This window comes from Nicotiana tomentosiformis, chromosome 1 (genome assembly GCF_000390325.3).
Source record: "Nicotiana tomentosiformis chromosome 1, ASM39032v3, whole genome shotgun sequence".
NCBI classification, from domain to species: domain Eukaryota; kingdom Viridiplantae; phylum Streptophyta; class Magnoliopsida; order Solanales; family Solanaceae; genus Nicotiana; species Nicotiana tomentosiformis.
Window position 1 is genome coordinate 18,220,543 of NC_090812.1, and position 17,602 is coordinate 18,238,144.

The 17,602-nt window shown below is 38.1% G+C and overlaps 1 protein-coding gene across 1 annotated transcript; it reads left to right on the top strand.

Moving 5' to 3' along the window:
* Positions 1–567: 567 nt before the first annotated feature.
* Positions 568–7,334, top strand: LOC104097891 (transmembrane 9 superfamily member 1-like). Its single transcript, XM_009604517.4, has 12 exons — positions 568–805; positions 2,671–2,857; positions 2,937–3,041; positions 3,795–3,812; positions 3,896–3,990; positions 4,068–4,220; positions 4,477–4,611; positions 4,700–4,866; positions 5,077–5,171; positions 5,569–5,942; positions 6,553–6,826; positions 6,947–7,334. Exons 1-12 carry the CDS (start codon positions 710–712, stop codon positions 7,012–7,014), a joined length of 1,767 nt encoding a protein of 588 aa, XP_009602812.1. The 5' UTR covers positions 568–709; the 3' UTR covers positions 7,015–7,334.
* Positions 7,335–17,602: the final 10,268 nt, after the last annotated feature.

Consider the following 17,602-nt stretch of genomic DNA (forward strand, 5'->3'; position numbering starts at 1 on the left):
AGAAAGTTCGTACCTCTGATACTTTTAAAGTATTTTCTCGAGATGGCAGAGTCTCGTGCTGATAACGTGTTATAAAATAAAAACTGTAAAGTAAAGACAAGTATAGAGAGAAAATGATATATTATTCAAACTTCAAACTTATGTACATAATGAACTGAAAACTCCTCTATTTATAGAAGAAAGGAAGCAGTTGCGAGGCTTTTCAGGAAGCAGCTGCAAGACTTTTCTTTAGCTGCTTGTAAGCTGTCTGCATGAGCTGCTTGCAACCTGCCTATTTAATAAGAAACTGCTGCAAATCATTTAATTGAGCTGCTTGCAACCTGCCTGCATCAGCTGCTTGTAGATAAACTTTAACATAATACTAAATGAATAATCTTCTTCAGAAAAATTATCTATAGCGGAGTAATAAATGAACATTCACAATTTAATTATTTTCATAACAGATTTGAATTAGTGAGATTACAGTTTTATTTGTAGTTTTCTTTTTTCTTTTTGTCATTCAGCTGTTTATTTGTGATAATTAAACAGCTTTTATAGTACTCTGCTGTCTGCTGCTCCCCCCCCCCCCCCCCCCCCCCTCTCTGGGTCTCTATTTGTCAAAAAATCAGATCATCATCTACTAATATAAAATCCGTTCACGACTTTGGGTCGGATCCCCCGTCTCTTCTGCCATTATCTCGCGCGCCAATCCCTAACGTCGCCGACGATTATGATGCGGCCCACCGTCCGATCACTAACTCTGTTCTCCTTCCTCGCCGCTCTCCTCGTCGTCTCGCCGGCGCTTGCTTCCGAGTCCGATCACAAGGTAAAATGTTCGATATAGGAACCGCGGAAAACCCTAATATCGTTCTTCTCTTTCAATTTCTTAATTTGTACACATTCATTTTGTTTCTTTTTCGGTTAGAAGCATCCTTATGCTTTTCAGATCTATGGGAACTCCAATTGCGAGATCTTCTTTTGTGCATTGCTTCTCTGATTTCGGAATTTTGCAAGTTTTGATAGATTGATCACAAGGGAATGAGTGTAATTACCGTTTTGTTAATGCAAATTGCATGGTTTGACTTTCGATCTCAACGAACTTTCTTGCTCCTGATCTCAAATTTGTCATACAGGTGTTTTATATGCTATTCGTAAGTATAACACTTGTTTGGTTATATCTGCTGATTATTATGTTGTAAAATAGTGAAACAAAAGCCACTTACAGGTCCCTCAGAATGTGCCTCTGCGGCTATTCGGAGGAGGATTCGATCATGGCCGTTGCCTTCTGCAGATGATATGTAGTTGCAATGACTGAGGTTTGATGTGAGATTGTTTTGCTTAATTTCATGCGTCTAAGATAGAAATGAGGTGATTTATGTGAGTTTGCATGGTTGAGTGGTGGAACTCAACTTATTACTATGAAAAGATCAAGAAAGGGACGAAAAGGTGATCCCTTTTTAGTTCAGATATTAGATGGCTTCAATGTGTTGCTATTGGAGGAATTAGGAGTGAACTGATGAGACAGGTGCACTACATTGTCGATGAGCGAGGTTAAAGTATCCATTAAAAGTAGCTTCAGGGGCATACTCTATTATAAAAGGCTAATTAGTGGACTGGTGGACCTGGTAGAGTGGGTATCTAGTAGGTGCGCGTAGTGGATTGGCGGTGGTGCTAGAGAGTCTCGCATTTGAAGATGGTGAAATCGTAGTTGATGGTGCATGTTGCATATATAACTATAAAACTGCTTATTGACTGATCCTGGTGGAATTTAGAAACTTTTGAGCTGAAGTTTGTTCAAGTAACTAATGGCCATTCAGCAATTTATTTGAACTTATGGTTTCAGTGTCATATCGATCTTAAGGGAGTAAGCTATGTAATACTTTATTATTTTTGACATATGTACTTTTTAAGCTCTCCATTTTGTTGTGCAAATGGATTTGTTTATACAGATCGATATTGGATAATTTGAGCTGTCCACTCATTTTATATTAACTCTGGCCAATTAGGCCTCACTCAATTGGTTAGGCTGTGGTGTTGTAAACAAAAGTTCACACGTTCAATTTCCACTTTCTTTTTTCTCTCACTATGTGAGGTTTATAACTATATAAACATCGATGTACTCATACTGCATTTCTGGGAAAGATCTTAAGAGCAACTCAGTTTTGCCACTTTCTCTTTCTCTCATATTATGGTAATACTTGTTCCTTCGGCAAGGGTGATGATCTAGGATTTTCTATTCAGGAGTATTTATAGCTCGTTTGACATTTCAATCTATTCAGTTCTAGCACTTATGCTGCTTAATGGACAGATGTGGTGTAAGGGCATTCTCTACTTGATTAAAAAAAGGGCAGTCGTATTTTAGGGTATCTTTTCCCTTATGCTTCTGCCTGTTGGTGTTTGGTTAAGATGTTAATCCTGTACCTTTCTTTTTGCTTGTGCTTTTAAGCAATGCAAGTTTGTCTGCTTCGTTGCCCTAAATTTTGTTCACTTATGCACATTTGTGAGTTGAAGTATCTTCTAGAGAGGAGAAAATATTTAATCTTCATATTTGTTTCCTGTAAATTCCTGGGAAGTATTACAATGTGCAGTAATTAAGTGGATGTATTCTGCAATATGCTTTTGCTTTTGTTTCTTACGTAGGACTTGCTACATGCAAATGCTTCTATCTGACTCCTATGCTTTGTCCAACAGTATCAATCAGATGACCCAGTTACTCTGTGGGTAAACAAAGTTGGGCCGTATAATAACCCACAGGAAACATACAACTATTACAGCCTTCCATTCTGTCATGCTTCTGGTTCTCACAAGTGGGGTGGCCTTGGTGAAGTTTTGGGTGGAAACGAGCTTATTGATAGTCAGATTGACATAAGGTTTCAAAGTATGTGAATCCCCTTCAGTCTGACTCCTGGCTATTCTTGTTTGATTTGAGGCTGACATGGACTATTTATGTTTGATAGAAAACGTGGACAAGGGTAGCATTTGTGAGCTTGAACTTGATGAAGCGAAGGTCAAGCAATTCAAAGATGCTATTGAAAACAATTATTGGTTTGAATTCTTCATTGGTAACAAACTTTATTCTTTGGTATATTTTTCTTGTTTTTTATTCTTTGGTATTACTTTAATTTTATGGCTGAAGGAAGTCTGAATTTGCAGTGAGAAGTTTAGATTAATTGGAACATTTTATGCATTCTTATGAAGATTCCCTGCAATGACACCTCTGCATGACTTTGAAACCCTTTTCTCGGTTTTCTTATCCCTTATTTGTTGGCAATTGCAAGAAAATATCCTCCTATTTTAATGAGGGCAAGGGCGTAATCCTTCTTGTGATGATCGATTCAACCTCTGATAAAAAAGATATATCTTGGTTATATTTCATCTCTTCAACCCAAGCCTCAACTGAAGCTATCCTTCGGCAACTGTACAGTTCTAGACCAATGAAAATCTAAGAATAGTATATGTTCAGATACTGGCTATTCTTCTATTAAAATACATTTGCATTTCACGCCTAATGCATCATATATTGGTGAGGCTTCACCTCTCTGTTATTTTCTTATTGAAGTATTGTTCTGAAAGTTGTTACTACATTAATATAAAATATACTTTCTTATTTATTGTTTAATTGCCACATTACTGTTGACTTCAAGTTAATTTGGTTGTCTTGATTTTTACCTACTTCTGTTTCAGCACTGAACTTTCCCCCCGTTTTCCAGATGTTCTGCCTTCTGTTGCTTTATTTTAGATTCTTTTGAATTCTAATGATTTTTCTTGTCTTGACCTTTACCTTCTTTTGTTTCCGGTTTGTTGAATTTTTTCAGATGACCTGCCGCTGTGGGGTACGTACTCTCTCAGTCTTTTAACTTTTCTTGGCAAGAGATGAAATGTAGGTGGTACTAAGTTGTTTTTGCTTGTGTTATAGGTTTTGTTGGAGAGCAACATCCTGACAAAAACAGTGATAATAAGCACGTACTTTACACACATAAGAACATCCATATTAGATACAATAAGGACCAGGTTTGTGACTTGATCATCTCATCCAGTTTTGGTGGATAGTCTGCATATTCATTTTCACCATGACTTTGTTCTTGCAGATCATTCATGTCAATATTTCTCAAGAGGGCTCAAAGCCTTTGGAGGCTAGCAGAACATTGGACATGACATATTCTGTCAAATGGGAACCAACCAATATCAGTTTTGCTCGCCGTTTTGAAGTTTACTTGGATTACCCATTTTTTGAACATCAGGTGGACTTTAATTGCATAATTTTTTTTCTCTTAATTTTATTGGTCCACTCCAACTATTGAATTAGTGATGGTGCGTTACCTTAACACATTTGACCTTTGCATGCATATTTTTCCTGACCGCTATCTGTTATTTTTAATATATTTAATCATTGTAGTTGGATCAATCTAATGTTTTAAAGCATCTCTTTGTATTTAAGCTAGTACCATAGGATTCATTTTTCGCCGTGTAGTTTGTAATTTGGTATGTACTCTGCAGATTCATTGGTTCTCCATCTTTAACTCCTTCATGATGGTCATCTTTCTTACTGGTCTGGTGTCTATGATATTGATGCGGACGCTGAGGAATGATTACGCCAAATATGCTAGGGAAGATGATGACTTGGAGACTCTGGTAACAACCTCGTGGTTAAACAGCATTCTGTTGGAGAAGCTTTAACTTTTTATTATTATTTTCTTAACCATTATTGTTTTCGTTTCAGGAAAGAGATGTGAGTGAAGAGTCTGGTTGGAAACTTGTTCATGGAGATGTATTTCGGACTCCTCGTACCCTAGTGTTACTTTCTGCTCTTGTTGGTACTGGGGCACAGCTGGCATTGCTTGTTCTCCTTGTCATTCTGTTGGCAATTGTGGGGATGTTGTATGTTGGGTATGTTAAATACTTGATATCAACCTTTGAACTGTAGTTGCCTATTTATGTAGGAGTAGATTATGGTACTTCTGTTTTCATGGTTTTGAGTTAAGTTATAGCATTGTAATGGAATTATTAGATGCTACAAGTAGTTGTTACAGTAGCTCTGTTCATTTGTTACTTTTTTAAGATGGTCAGCTGAAATAGAATTTGTGCATTCTTTTCCAGGAGAGGAGCCATTGTAACGACATTCATAGTATGTTATGCTTTGACATCATTCATTTCGGGCTACGTTAGTGGTGCAATGTACTCGCGAAATGGTGGTACGTTTCATTTCTTATCTATATATCCTTGTAAGGCACTATACTTTTACTGGAACCCCCCCACACACACACACACTCTATCTCTCTCTCCTTTGGCTTTTCTGTTGATCAGCACTTCTATTTCATCAGTCTAAGGAAAAGAGTCCAAGCTGGGATCTTTTGTCTATCATTTATATATGTGTACTATAGGACATATTGCTAGTGGCCCCTGTTTTGGGGTACCGCCACTGTGCATAGCTTTATTTTTTTGTTGTTCAATTTACTTGCCAAAATTTGGGATGACAACTCTCTCTCTCGCTCTCTTTCTCTCTCTCTCTCTCTCTCTCTCTCTCTCTCTCTCTCTCTCTCTCTCTCTCTTACAAGTACAATAGTCATGCTGTTTATCTACTTATTGCAGGGAAAAGCTGGATCAAGTCGATGATTCTGACAGCTTCACTCTTTCCATTTTTGTGCTTTGGAATTGGTTTCATTCTGAACACAATTGCCATATTTTATGGGTCTCTAGCAGCCATTCCTTTTGGCACAATGGTGGTTGTCTTCGTCATCTGGGCATTCATTTCCTTCCCCCTGGCTCTTCTGGGTACAGTTGTTGGAAGAAACTGGAGTGGTGCTCCAAACAATCCTTGCCGTGTCAAGACCATTCCTCGCCCTATACCTGTGAAAAAGTGGTACTTGACGCCATCTGTAATCTCCTTGATGGGGGGTTTGCTACCATTTGGCAGCATATTTATTGAGATGTATTTTGTCTTCACATCCTTCTGGAATTACAAGGTAAACTATAACCCGATTTAAGGCTTGTGTACCACTCACCGGTTACTAAGTTCGTTTGAATAAAAAATAATGGCTGAACTTCCATGGATTCAGGGAGAAACAATTCGAATTCAGTCCTTCATAGCTTCAACCTTCCTGCATATAAATATAAGCATGAAATGAACTCAACGGTTTCAGGGTGCTGACCCAATGGGTCCACCTCGTGCCCTTTTTCTGGTGATATGTAAAATTTCAATGAACTCCTTTGAATAAAACATTTATCTTTTGCTAAACATGCATTGCTTGCATGGTAGTCTTACTTTTCGTATAATTTTTCAAATTGATCTGGGACACATGAAGGGGAGCCTTGGAGCAACGGTCAAGTTGTCTCCGTGTGACCTATAGGTCACGGGTTCGAGCTGTGGAATCAGCCATTGATGCTTGCATCAGGTAGGCTGCCTACGTCATACCCCTTGGGGTGCGGCCCTTCCCCGGATTCTGCGTGAACGCGGGATGCTTTGTGCACCGGGCTACCCTTTTATCTGGGACACATGAAAGAACCCCTTCTGTTAGGTAGTGACATATTAAAGTATTGAATTGATTGCTAATATACCGTCATGGGTTTTTGCAGGTGTACTATGTTTACGGGTTTATGCTTTTGGTATTCCTGATTCTCATTGTTGTTACTGTCTGTGTGACCATTGTGGGCACATATTTCCTGTTAAATGCTGAGAATTATCATTGGCAATGGACTTCATTTTTCTCAGCCGCCTCTACAGCTGTCTATGTCTATCTGTACTCAGTATATTACTACTATGTGAAGACTAAGATGTCAGGGTTCTTCCAGACCAGTTTCTACTTTGGATACACGCTGATGTTTTGTCTCGGCTTAGGAATTCTCTGCGGTGAGTACAAATACCAGTTAGACCATTCTTGCCACATTGAATCTATTGCTCGTTTGGAGTTCCAATGTTATCTGCTTCATTTATTCTAATCCACCATATCTGTTTGTCATTTAAACATAGGTGCTGTTGGATTTTTGGGCTCACATCTGTTTGTGAGGAGGATCTATAGAAACATCAAATGCGACTGACACTGCTCCTCCATTTGCTTAGTTTCTGGTAGTAAGGTCGAGAAAAACCTCAAGAACCATGTATCTTTGTGGGATTCGATTCGGTTTAATGATGGTAGGTACCTCCTCTGCTTGTATTCTGGGGGAGCCCTGAAAATTTTCCCCATTCCTTGGGCTGTAAAAGTAATCTCCTATTTTCATTTGTACTTAAATTAGAATGAAGAGACTTCAAATGATTCAAGGCTAGCATTGTAAGAGTTTCAGCTGTCATGTAGTTATTGTATCTCCATTGCTATACGACGCGGATGCACTCAAATCAGTGCTATTTAATTTTTTGTTGATTCTCGTGCAGTTACGAAATGAGATCCAGGTCAGTTTTTGCCTTGGTGAACAATTTAACGAAAACCACTTGGATATATACATTGCATTATCTAAAGTGTCACACCTCCTTTTTTTCCTATGGGAGTTTTTTCAATTAAAGTGACATTAATCGAAATAGGATTATTTATTCAATTTCAGAGTCGTCACTTGGAATAATTTATATGGTGTCCCAAGTCACCGGTTTATTTTAAATTTCAAATTGACTATGTTTAAAGTCTGCGAAACACAGAAGACTGGGTAAGAAATTCTGTTAACCCGGGAAAAGGTGTGGGGCACTCCCAAGTTTCGTGGTTTTAGCACGGTCGCTTTAATCATATACTTGGCTTAATTAAATTGTTTAATTACGTATTTTAGAACCTATGTGTGTTTACCTTTTGCCGCTTTTAATTATGGCGTTTATGGATTTAATCTTTGAAATAGACTACATGTGTGTGAGTCCGCTTTGTTTGGGGCACTAAAATCATGTCACGCGAACGTGTACACAATTAATTGTGCTTTATTAATTTAAGATTGTTTGGCCGAAGTTGCACGAACGCATACCTCGATTTAATTTTGGATATCGGGATCACGTCACGCGGACATGTACGCAATCACGATAGTAGTTTAAAATTCGCACCTAAAGCATTTCTACGAGTGTTTAATTAAGGCGTTTTATTTATTAAGATTGTTTGACCATGGTCACGCGAACATGTACCTTGGTTTGTTTTTGGCATCACAACTATGTCACGCGTGCGTGTACATAATTGTAAGGCGTGTACATAATTGTAATAATTAAGTTGATTATAAATACCTTAAGTTATGCTTATGTCTCTAAACTAAATACTCGATGTCATATGGCTAAGTATAAAGGTTCAATATTAGGTGATATGTTTGTTTGTATTAGATGGGGGCAGCCTATGTATTATCTGTCAAGCAGGCCCAGATTTAAAGTTTGAGGCCTGATGAGGACGGAGTCCAAATGAACTCTAGCCCAAGACATATATTATTCGTTATTGGGCCTAGCTAATGAATTCAGTTCAAAAGAATTTGGGCTTGCTTGAGTCTAATTGACTCTGGCCCAATGCATATTTTAAGGCAGCTAAATGAATTCAGTCCAAACGATTTGGGCCTAGTGATCATGGAGTCCAAATGACTCTAACCCAATACAATGTTATTAAGCATTCAATCAATTAAACACATTTAATGCAAGAAGGTTTGGGCCTAATAATGAGTCCGAATGACTCTAGCCCAATATCCATTTGTGGACAAATTACTCAAATAATAATTTGGGCCTGATGATAATGAATCCAAGTGACTCTGGCCCACTTCATATTTGTGTGAATGATTTTGAAATTAAAATTTGTAACAACAATTATCAGATTTTACCTATATTTTATTTATCTTAAAAAAAGAAGTTAACAAGGGTCTTGGGATACGAAAAAAATAAATCAAAATTTTGGTTAATTTTTGAATAATTTCCTACTGATTGCCTAAGCCTCTTAGTAACTTATGTTAAAGTGCTAAGTTTAAGACTCATTGTGTATTTAAAACAACAAAAAATCACTGCCTTTACTTGAATTATCAATTTAATTTATTAGTCAAAATTTCATAGTACAATCTCGTAGACCCAATTGATTTGGGCCTGAAAATGTACCCTCATTGCTATTAAGTTTGCTTGCAAAACCTAGTTTTTTCATGACTTAGAACTAATAAAATCAGATTTACTATATTTGATTGTTTTAAATGAAATAATAAAACTACTAATTAAACCAACACATTGTACAGGATAATATAATATAAAAGCTAAATTATTACATTGGTGATAACAAATCTATCTATTACTACTTTAATAAATTTTCTAAAAAATGTGTGTGTGTTGTTTTTTGCTTCTACTATTACACACGCACATACATATTTTGTGAATATATATAAAGCTTTAAACAGTTTTTTTTACAGTTTTAAGAATATTTTAACATAAAAGCTACCATGACTTAAATGAATCAATCAGTATAAATAACTAACCACTCTCAACCAAACAACTTTATGCAATATTCAAACAGAACACAGATTTTTGATAACCAGTAGAATCATAGTTATGATACAACAAGATTTAAACATTTACATTGTTTAATGAAGTACCTTGATAGCAGCAAAAATAAATAAGTAATAAAATAAGTCTCTGAAAGCTTGAAGTAAAGCAGCAGCAATGAAACCTAGTAAGGTAGGAAGAACAATAGGATTTTTAAAAGAAAACAGAAAAGGATTGTATATTTTTGTCTCTGAAAAATCAAGATTGATTTTCAGAAGTTTTTCTTTTGGAAATGAAGAGAAAATCTTAAGGTAGTGCACAGATTTCTGTGTGTTGTTGTGTGTGTAGGTGTGTAGCTATTTCAGTGTGTATATTGTGTGTCTTCAGGTGTCGATAATGTGTCTGTCCTTATAATGAAAAGGGAAGAGTATATTTATAGAGTAAAGGAGTGAAAATGGATGAGAATTAGGGTACAAAAGAAACTGCCAGAATTCCCATAAATTAGGGAAATGGCATCTTTCTTAACAGAAATGGACAGCTATCCAATTTCTAGTACCTTCCTTATCTCAGAAAATGGACAAGTGTCCAATTTCTGGATATTTTTGGATCTTATCCCTATTTTCCTACTCAACATTGGGACAATTGTCCCTATTATAGAAGTTTCTAGTATTTTCTCAATAAGTTTCAGAACTGGGATTCCAAAACTGACCCTTAAGGGTCTTGGAATTTTCTCAGAACCAGATTGGTTCTCGGCCTGAGTCAGGTGATTCTGGGCCTAAGGACTTTAGGCTCTTAAGCTTTTTACAAAGCTATGGGTCTGTCTATTCACACAGACCCAATTTATGAGCCAAGTAGATCGGTCCACTTCAGTGAGGCCCAGTTCTTAACCAAACCAAACAACAGTAAAAAAAAATATAAAAACAAAATAACGGCAATTAATTTAACAAAATAAACAACAAATCAGTAATACTAAAAATAAACTCAGAACTAATAAAGATAAAATAAATAAATAAAACAGAAAGCAAAAAATAAAAAATAAAATAATCTAACACTGTTTTTACTTTATCTTAATTAAGTTTGTTTAATTATTCTATTTAAACAGAATATCAGACAGTGATAAATTAATAAATAATAATAAAAAAAGAACAGCAATCGACAATAAACACAAAATATAAAGATGAAAAATAGAAAATAACATAAAATATACCAAAAAAATAATAGATCTAGCCGCTAAAAACCCTCATTCCAAGACTCCCATCTAGGATCTGAGATCCTTGATGGGAGATCTTGGCAGGAGGATTATTAAACGGACTAGGTTGGATTTAGGGTTTTGAAAAATAAATCTAGGGTTTCGGAGATCCTAGATCTAAGATCTATGATTATTGGTGGGGTTTTTGGGGATTTGGTTGGTAAGGTGAGGTTTAGGGAGGTGAGGAGAGTACGTTTGGGTGGCTTTGGGGTGTCGCCGCCGCCGTAGGCGATTTCCGGCGACGGCTTAGGGCGGTGGTTAGAGAGATGGGTTATGGAGGTCGTCTCTAGAGTTTGGGGGTGTTTCAGAGAGAGAGGTATGAGAGAGGGGGGTGAGACGAGAATGAGGGGGGTAGGAGAGGGTTTGGACATATATATACTTAGGGGAAGGGAGTTCCGGGCCGTTGGATCTATTGAAGATCAACGGCTAGGATCAATTGGTGCTTAAAACGACACCGTTTAGGTTTAGGCGGGATTTCAGACGGGTTAGGGGATTGGGCTAGGTAATTTTGGGCTAGATTTTGGGGATTGGGCTGGTTTTTACACTAGCCCAGTCCAATTAATTTAATTAGTCCCCTAATTAATTTAATTAATTTCAAAAAATTTAATTAACTTAACTAAAAATCCTAATTAAGTACTAGGCTATCCTAATTTGTAAAATTAATTAACTATTTACCTAATTAATCAATCCTAAGTTATAACAAGTAAAACTACTAATTTTAACATTAAAACTAACAATGTCAAAAATAAATAATTTTTGTGATTTTCTTTTAATAATATGATTAAATTGCGCAATTAGGTGATAAATTAAATTAAAAACCTAATAATGCAATATGATGAATGTTTAAATATTTTTTTGTTATTTTTCATAACTTCAAAAATGAAAAAAAGTGCAACTAAATGCAAATAATTTCAAATAATTAACAAAAATCCTAAAAACAAATCTAAAAATATAAATATGAATAATTTATTTATTAATTTTGTAGGAATATTTTGGTAGGGTAAAAATTACATGCTCACAGTTGCCCCTTTTTGCTCGAAAACACGAAGAGTTTTCGGGCAAAGACAAAGTGAGCAGTCATGGACCAATTTTACCCGTTTTGATACTCCATGGGAAGCGTTTTGAAAATATTTGACCGAACCTTGCTTCAAAGGTTGCCTACATATCCTTGGCTATAAAGGAATTATGTCAGTGTAGTTCTAGAAGTTTTGGTAGCTGGGACTACCGGAAAACTGTGATTTCATTGCTGTTGTTGTTGTTGTTACTGCTGCTGAACTCCTTATTACACCAAAGTAAAAAATAAAGAAAACTAACTAAGCCTATCAGCTACGAGTTACAAGATTCCTATCTGTAAATTTTTCGAAGCTTGGTCTTGAGTCTTGGCTGGCTCTTTATGCAGACTCTAATCTGGATCTTGATGCTTGTTAGCTGCAGGTACTGGTTCAATCTTCTTCATCTTTTCGGATCAAGATGGGACATGCAAAACTTGGGACTTCAATCTCGTCTTGAGCAGCCCATATCTTCTCTGCTTCTGTACTTTGGTTTTTTTCTTTTTCTTCTTTTCTTTTATTCTGGATTGAGACGTCTTCTTTTGGTCGTCTCGAACCCAGTACTTTAAGGAATAACCTGCTCAAGAATCAAAACAAACGAACGGAATTTTCTGCCCCAGTTTTCACTAGGAAAATTTCGTGAGTTATCGTAACAAAATTCTATACTACTTCATTATCGAAAGCGATAAAAAGACGGGAATAGTGTACCCAGAGTAAATGTAGACTATGGAGTGGAAACCCTATGTCTAAAAGTAAAATCAACTAGGGATTGGAGACCCTATGTTGGAAAAAAATACCAGGTTATGCTGGTATCAACTAGGGAGTGGGACCCTATGTTGGCATTAACTAGGGAGTGGAGACCCTATGCCGAAAAGTCTTCAGGTTATGCTGGCATCAACTAGAGAGTGGAACCCTATGTTGGAAAGTCATCAGGTTATGTTGGCATCAACTAGGGAGTGGGACCCTATGTTGGAAAGTCATCAGGTTATGCTGGCATCAACTAGGGAGTGGGACCCTATGTTGGAAAGTCATCAGGTTATGCTGGCATTAACTAGGGAGTGGGACCCTATGTTGGAAAGTCATCAGGTTGTGCTGGCATCAACTAGGGAGTGGGACCCTATGTTGTAAAGTCATCAGGTTACGCTGGCATCAACTAGGGAGTGGAGACCCTATGTTGGAAAAGACGCAGCTGGGGATCAGAGACCGTAGTTTTGAATTATTTTCAACATCATTTCTTCTTTCCTTCCTTTATTTTTCAGAGAGTGAGTGAATGGGGGAAAGAATTTTGGAGGAGACTTCCCTTTTGAAGTTGTTATTGCAAAGCTATTTCCAGCCCTTGCGCGGTTTTCCTTTTGGTTGCCCCTGGTTTTTGCAAGGTTGCTTTCGGGTTGCACCCGTTTCCTGTTTTCTTCAACAAAGAATAATTTGTCAGTTTGAAATGGTGGTTGGTTTTGTGGCCTTGATTATTTTGGTAAATTGATCTCGGCCTGTCCTTTTGACGAAGATCTCAACTGCTTGCTTACTTGCTGGGGATTGGTTTCATTTCTAACCCTAGAGATCTTGACTTTTCCAAAACTTTATCAGAACAGTTAATCACGCGGGACTTAACCTTCTTTAACTTTCTTTTGCCTTTGCGGCATTTTGACTTTGATCCCTTTCCTTTCAGGAATTCTTGACTTCAAAGCATCAGCCATCATGGCCAGTCGATGTCGACTCGATGCACCTGCCGAGGCTGGGCACTTTTGCGTACTAGCTTGTATCAAATGAGAACCTTGTAAATTAGTCTTGCCATCCTTTCTTTGTCTTATTTTAGAATAAAATTAGACCGAAAGGGATTGAAAGAAAAACAAACAACAGAATGGATGAATGAATTTAGACAAGAGGTATCTATTTCGGGGGAAGGAAAGAAGGACTTATCTGGAGTGTATGCGGACTTCAATGAATATGACATGCCTCTTGGACTGGATGCCCGATATGTGCGAACCATCCAACTCTCAGAAATCCATCATAGCTTATACCTCAAGATTTGAGAAACCTTGCCCAGGATTGTGTTCATGTCAGTGACCAATTATCCTCTTTTTCAATCAGTGGTACCCTTTGCGGGTTTTCACCAGCTAACCTCTCTCATTTCTCTTCTCACCATCGTCTTGTAGTGCTCTTTGCAGGTTTTCACTAACGAGACTCTCTCATTTTCAATTTCTCTCATTTGGTCGCATTAAATCCAAGTCACTGTATTCTTCAATTTTGGACATCTCTACCGATTGATCGGAAGGACTTCAATAGGATTTGGGTAGAAAACATTTGAATTGAATTACAAACTTGGAACCTTTCAGGCGAAAGCGTCGCCAAACCATTATAAATCCTGCCCTAGTTTCATCTTCGAGGGAATTTGAATTTTTATTTTGGTGTGACTGAACTCCAGAGTGAGGCTGCCTACGTATCCTTTCGGAATCAAGTCTAACGTAGTTCAAGTAAACATTTTGTTTTTGTTTCATTTTTGTTTTGATTGATTGATTTGATTGTTTTTTTTTTATAATTGAACTTTCAGGTTCCAAGGAGTGTGATCAAAGAAGAGTAATCGGCTCAAAGGGTTTACAAAAACTTGATAGTGTTTGGGTAGCGAGAATGAAAGCCTTCGTCATCCCAATCGGAGAGTATTAAGACATCTAAAGGGGTTAAACATAATACCTTTTGACCGCATCCGCATTGACAACTGTTTCAGGGTCATTTCCTTCAATGTCTCCCAAGTACAATGCCCCTTCCGGCAACAGTTTTCTTATAATGTACGGACCTTTTCAATTTGGAGCAAATTTTCCTTTTGCTTCCTCGTGATGCGGGAGAATACGTCTCAGAATGAGTTGCCCCACTTCGAATCTCCTGGGCCACATTTTCTTGTTGTAGGCGCGGGCCATTCTTTGTTGGTACAACTACCCGTGACAAACTGCGGCCATCCGCTTTTCATCAATCATAGTTAATTGTTCTAGCCGGGTCTTGACCCATTCATCATCCTCGATCTCAGCTTCAACAATGATTTTAAGAGAGGGAATTTCAACTTCTGCAGGTATAACAGCTTGAGTGCCATAAACCAATAAGTAAGGCGTGGCCTCAACCGATGTGCGCACGGTTGTGCGATATCCCAATAATGCGAAAGGCAGTTTCTCATGCCATTGTCTAGAACTTTGAATCATTTTCCTGAGTATCTTCTTGATATTTTTGTTTGCTGCTTCAACGACACCATTGGCTTTGGGTCGGTAAGGGGTAGAATTGCGATGCGTAATTTTAAATTGTTCGCATACCTCCCTCATCAAATGACTGTTCAGATTTGCAGCGTTGTCGGTAATGATAGTTTTTGGAATACCAAAATGACAGATAATGTTGGAATGTACGAAGTCCACCACTGCTTTCTTGGTGACGGCTTTAAAAGTGACCGCTTCGACCCATTTTGTGAAGTAATCAATGGCAACCAAGATGAATCTATGCCCATTTGAGGCTTTAGGCTCGATCGGCCCAATGACATCCATACCCCAAGCAACAAATGACCAAGGTGCTGAAATAGGATGCAACTCTGAAGGCGGTGCATGAATCATGTCACCGTGTATTTGACACTGATGGCACTTCCGGACAAAACTGAAGCAATCCTTTTCCATGGTCATCCAGTAATAACCTGCCCGCAGGATTTTCGTTGCGAGGACATATCCATTCATATGAGGCCCGCATACTCCTGAATGCACTTCATTCATGATCTTTTCGGCTTCTTTGGCATCCACACACCTTAAAAGATTCAAAGCTGGAGTTCTCTTATACAACATTTCTCCGCTTAAGAAGAAACTGCTGGCAAGCCTTCTAATGGTTTTCTTTTGGTCTCCACCAGCCTGCTCGGGGTATTCCTTTATTTTCAAGAACCTTTTGATATCATGGTACCATGGTTGAACATCTGGTTCTACTTCAACTGCATAGCAATAACCATGTCTTTCTCGAGTTTGAATCTCCAGCGGGTCAATATGGACATTGCCTGGATATGGCAGCATTGCAGCTAAGGTAACTAGTGCATCGGCTAACTCATTGTGGAATCGAGGAATATACCTGAATTCAACGGATTTGAACCATTTGCTGAGATCTTCCACATGTTGTCTATATGGGATAAGGTTGATATCTCGAGTTTCCCATTCGCATTGTGCTTGCCGAATGATCAAATCAGAGTCTCCCATGATTAGTAATTCTTCTATATCCATGTCAATTGCCATGTTCATGCCCATGATGCAAGCTTCATATTCAGCAATGTTATTCGTACAGAAGAACCGAAGTCGGGACGTAACAGGATAGTGCTGACCAGTGGGCGAAATCAAAATTGCCCCAATCCCGACACCTTTTGCATTTACAGCTCCATCAAAGAATATTTTCCAAGCATTGGTGTGCTCTGGAATTATTTCAACTGAGTTTATCCTCGTCCGGAAAGTATGTGCTTAGGGGTTGGTATTCATTATCAACCGGGTTCTCAGCTAAATGATCCGCCAAGGCTTGAGCTTTCATCGCCGTGCGGGTGACATAGACAATGTCAAACTCAGTGAACAGGATTTGCCATTTTGCTAACCTTCCCGTAGGCATTGGTTTATGGAATATGTACTTAAGAGGATCCATTCTGGTTATGAGATATGTGGTATAAGCCAACAAATAATGTCTAATCTTTTGAGCGACCCAAGTTAAGGCACAACAAGTTCTTTCCAGCAAAGTGTACTTGGCTTCATAACCAGTAAATTTCTTGCTCAAATAGTATATGGCTTGCTCTTTATTCCCGGTCACATCATGTTGCCCGAGGACGCAGCCAAAAGAATTCTCCAGGACCGTCAAGTATAAGAACAAAGGCCTTCCAGGCTCAGGTGGAACCAACACCGGCGGATTTGACAAATATTCTTTGATTTTGTCAAAAGCTTCCTGACACTCATCCGTCCATTTAATTGCCTCATCTTTCTTTAGCAGCTTAAATATGGGCTCACATGTGGTCGTGAGCTGAGTGATGAATCTACTGATGTAATTTAACCTTCCCAGCAAACTCATGACCTCTTTCTTGGTTTTTGGAGGTGGTAGATCTCGGATAGATTTTATCTTTGTTGGATCCAACTCAATACCCCTCCGACTGACTATAAATCCCAAGAGTTTCCCAGATGGAACCCCAAATGCACATTTAGCATGGTTTAATTTTAAGTCATACTTACGTAGACGCTCAAAGAACTTTCTCAAATCTCGCACATAGCCTTCTTGTGTTCTGGATTTAATGATTACGTCATCAACGTACACCTCGATTTCTTGGTGCATCATGTCATGGAAGATGGCGGTCATAATGCTCATGTAAGTTGCCCCGGCGTTCTTCAGACCGAATGGCATGATCCTGTAACAGTAAGTCCCCCATGGTGTGGTGAAAGCTGTCTTTTCTGCGTATTCTTCATCCATCAGGACTTGGTAATACACATCATAACAATCCACAAAAGACTGTATCTCATGTTTGGCACAATTGTCGACAAGGATGTGGATGTTTGGTAATGGGAAGTTGTCCTTGGGGCTTGCTTTGTTCAAATCCCTGTAGTCAACACATACTCGGATCTTCCCATCCTTCTTTGGTACTGGGACTACATTGGCCAACCATGTGGTATATCGGACTACTCGGATCACACCAGCTTTTAATTGTTTGGCAACCTATTCTTTAATCTTATCGCTGATGTCTGTTTTGAATTTTCTTTGCTTTTGTTGGACAGATGGACAGCCTGGATAAGTTGGCAACTTATGTACCACTAAATCGACACTTAGTCCTGGCATATCATCGTAAGACTATGCAAACACGTCTTTAAATTCAAACAAAAGTGGAATCAATGCATCTCTAGTTTTTTCCTCAGCGTGAATGCTTAACATGATTTTTTTGATCTCTTC

Bases quoted from the DNA above. Each gene is read 5' to 3' on its own strand.
- LOC104097891 (XM_009604517.4), top strand. From the start codon at position 710: ATGATGCGGCCCACCGTCCGATCACTAACTCTGTTCTCCTTCCTCGCC. The intron at 4,867-5,076 runs GTATGTTAAATA...ATTCTTTTCCAG, and splicing joins GTGGGGATGTTGTATGTTGG to GAGAGGAGCCATTGTAACGA. The intron at 5,172-5,568 runs GTACGTTTCATT...TACTTATTGCAG, and splicing joins AATGTACTCGCGAAATGGTG to GGAAAAGCTGGATCAAGTCG.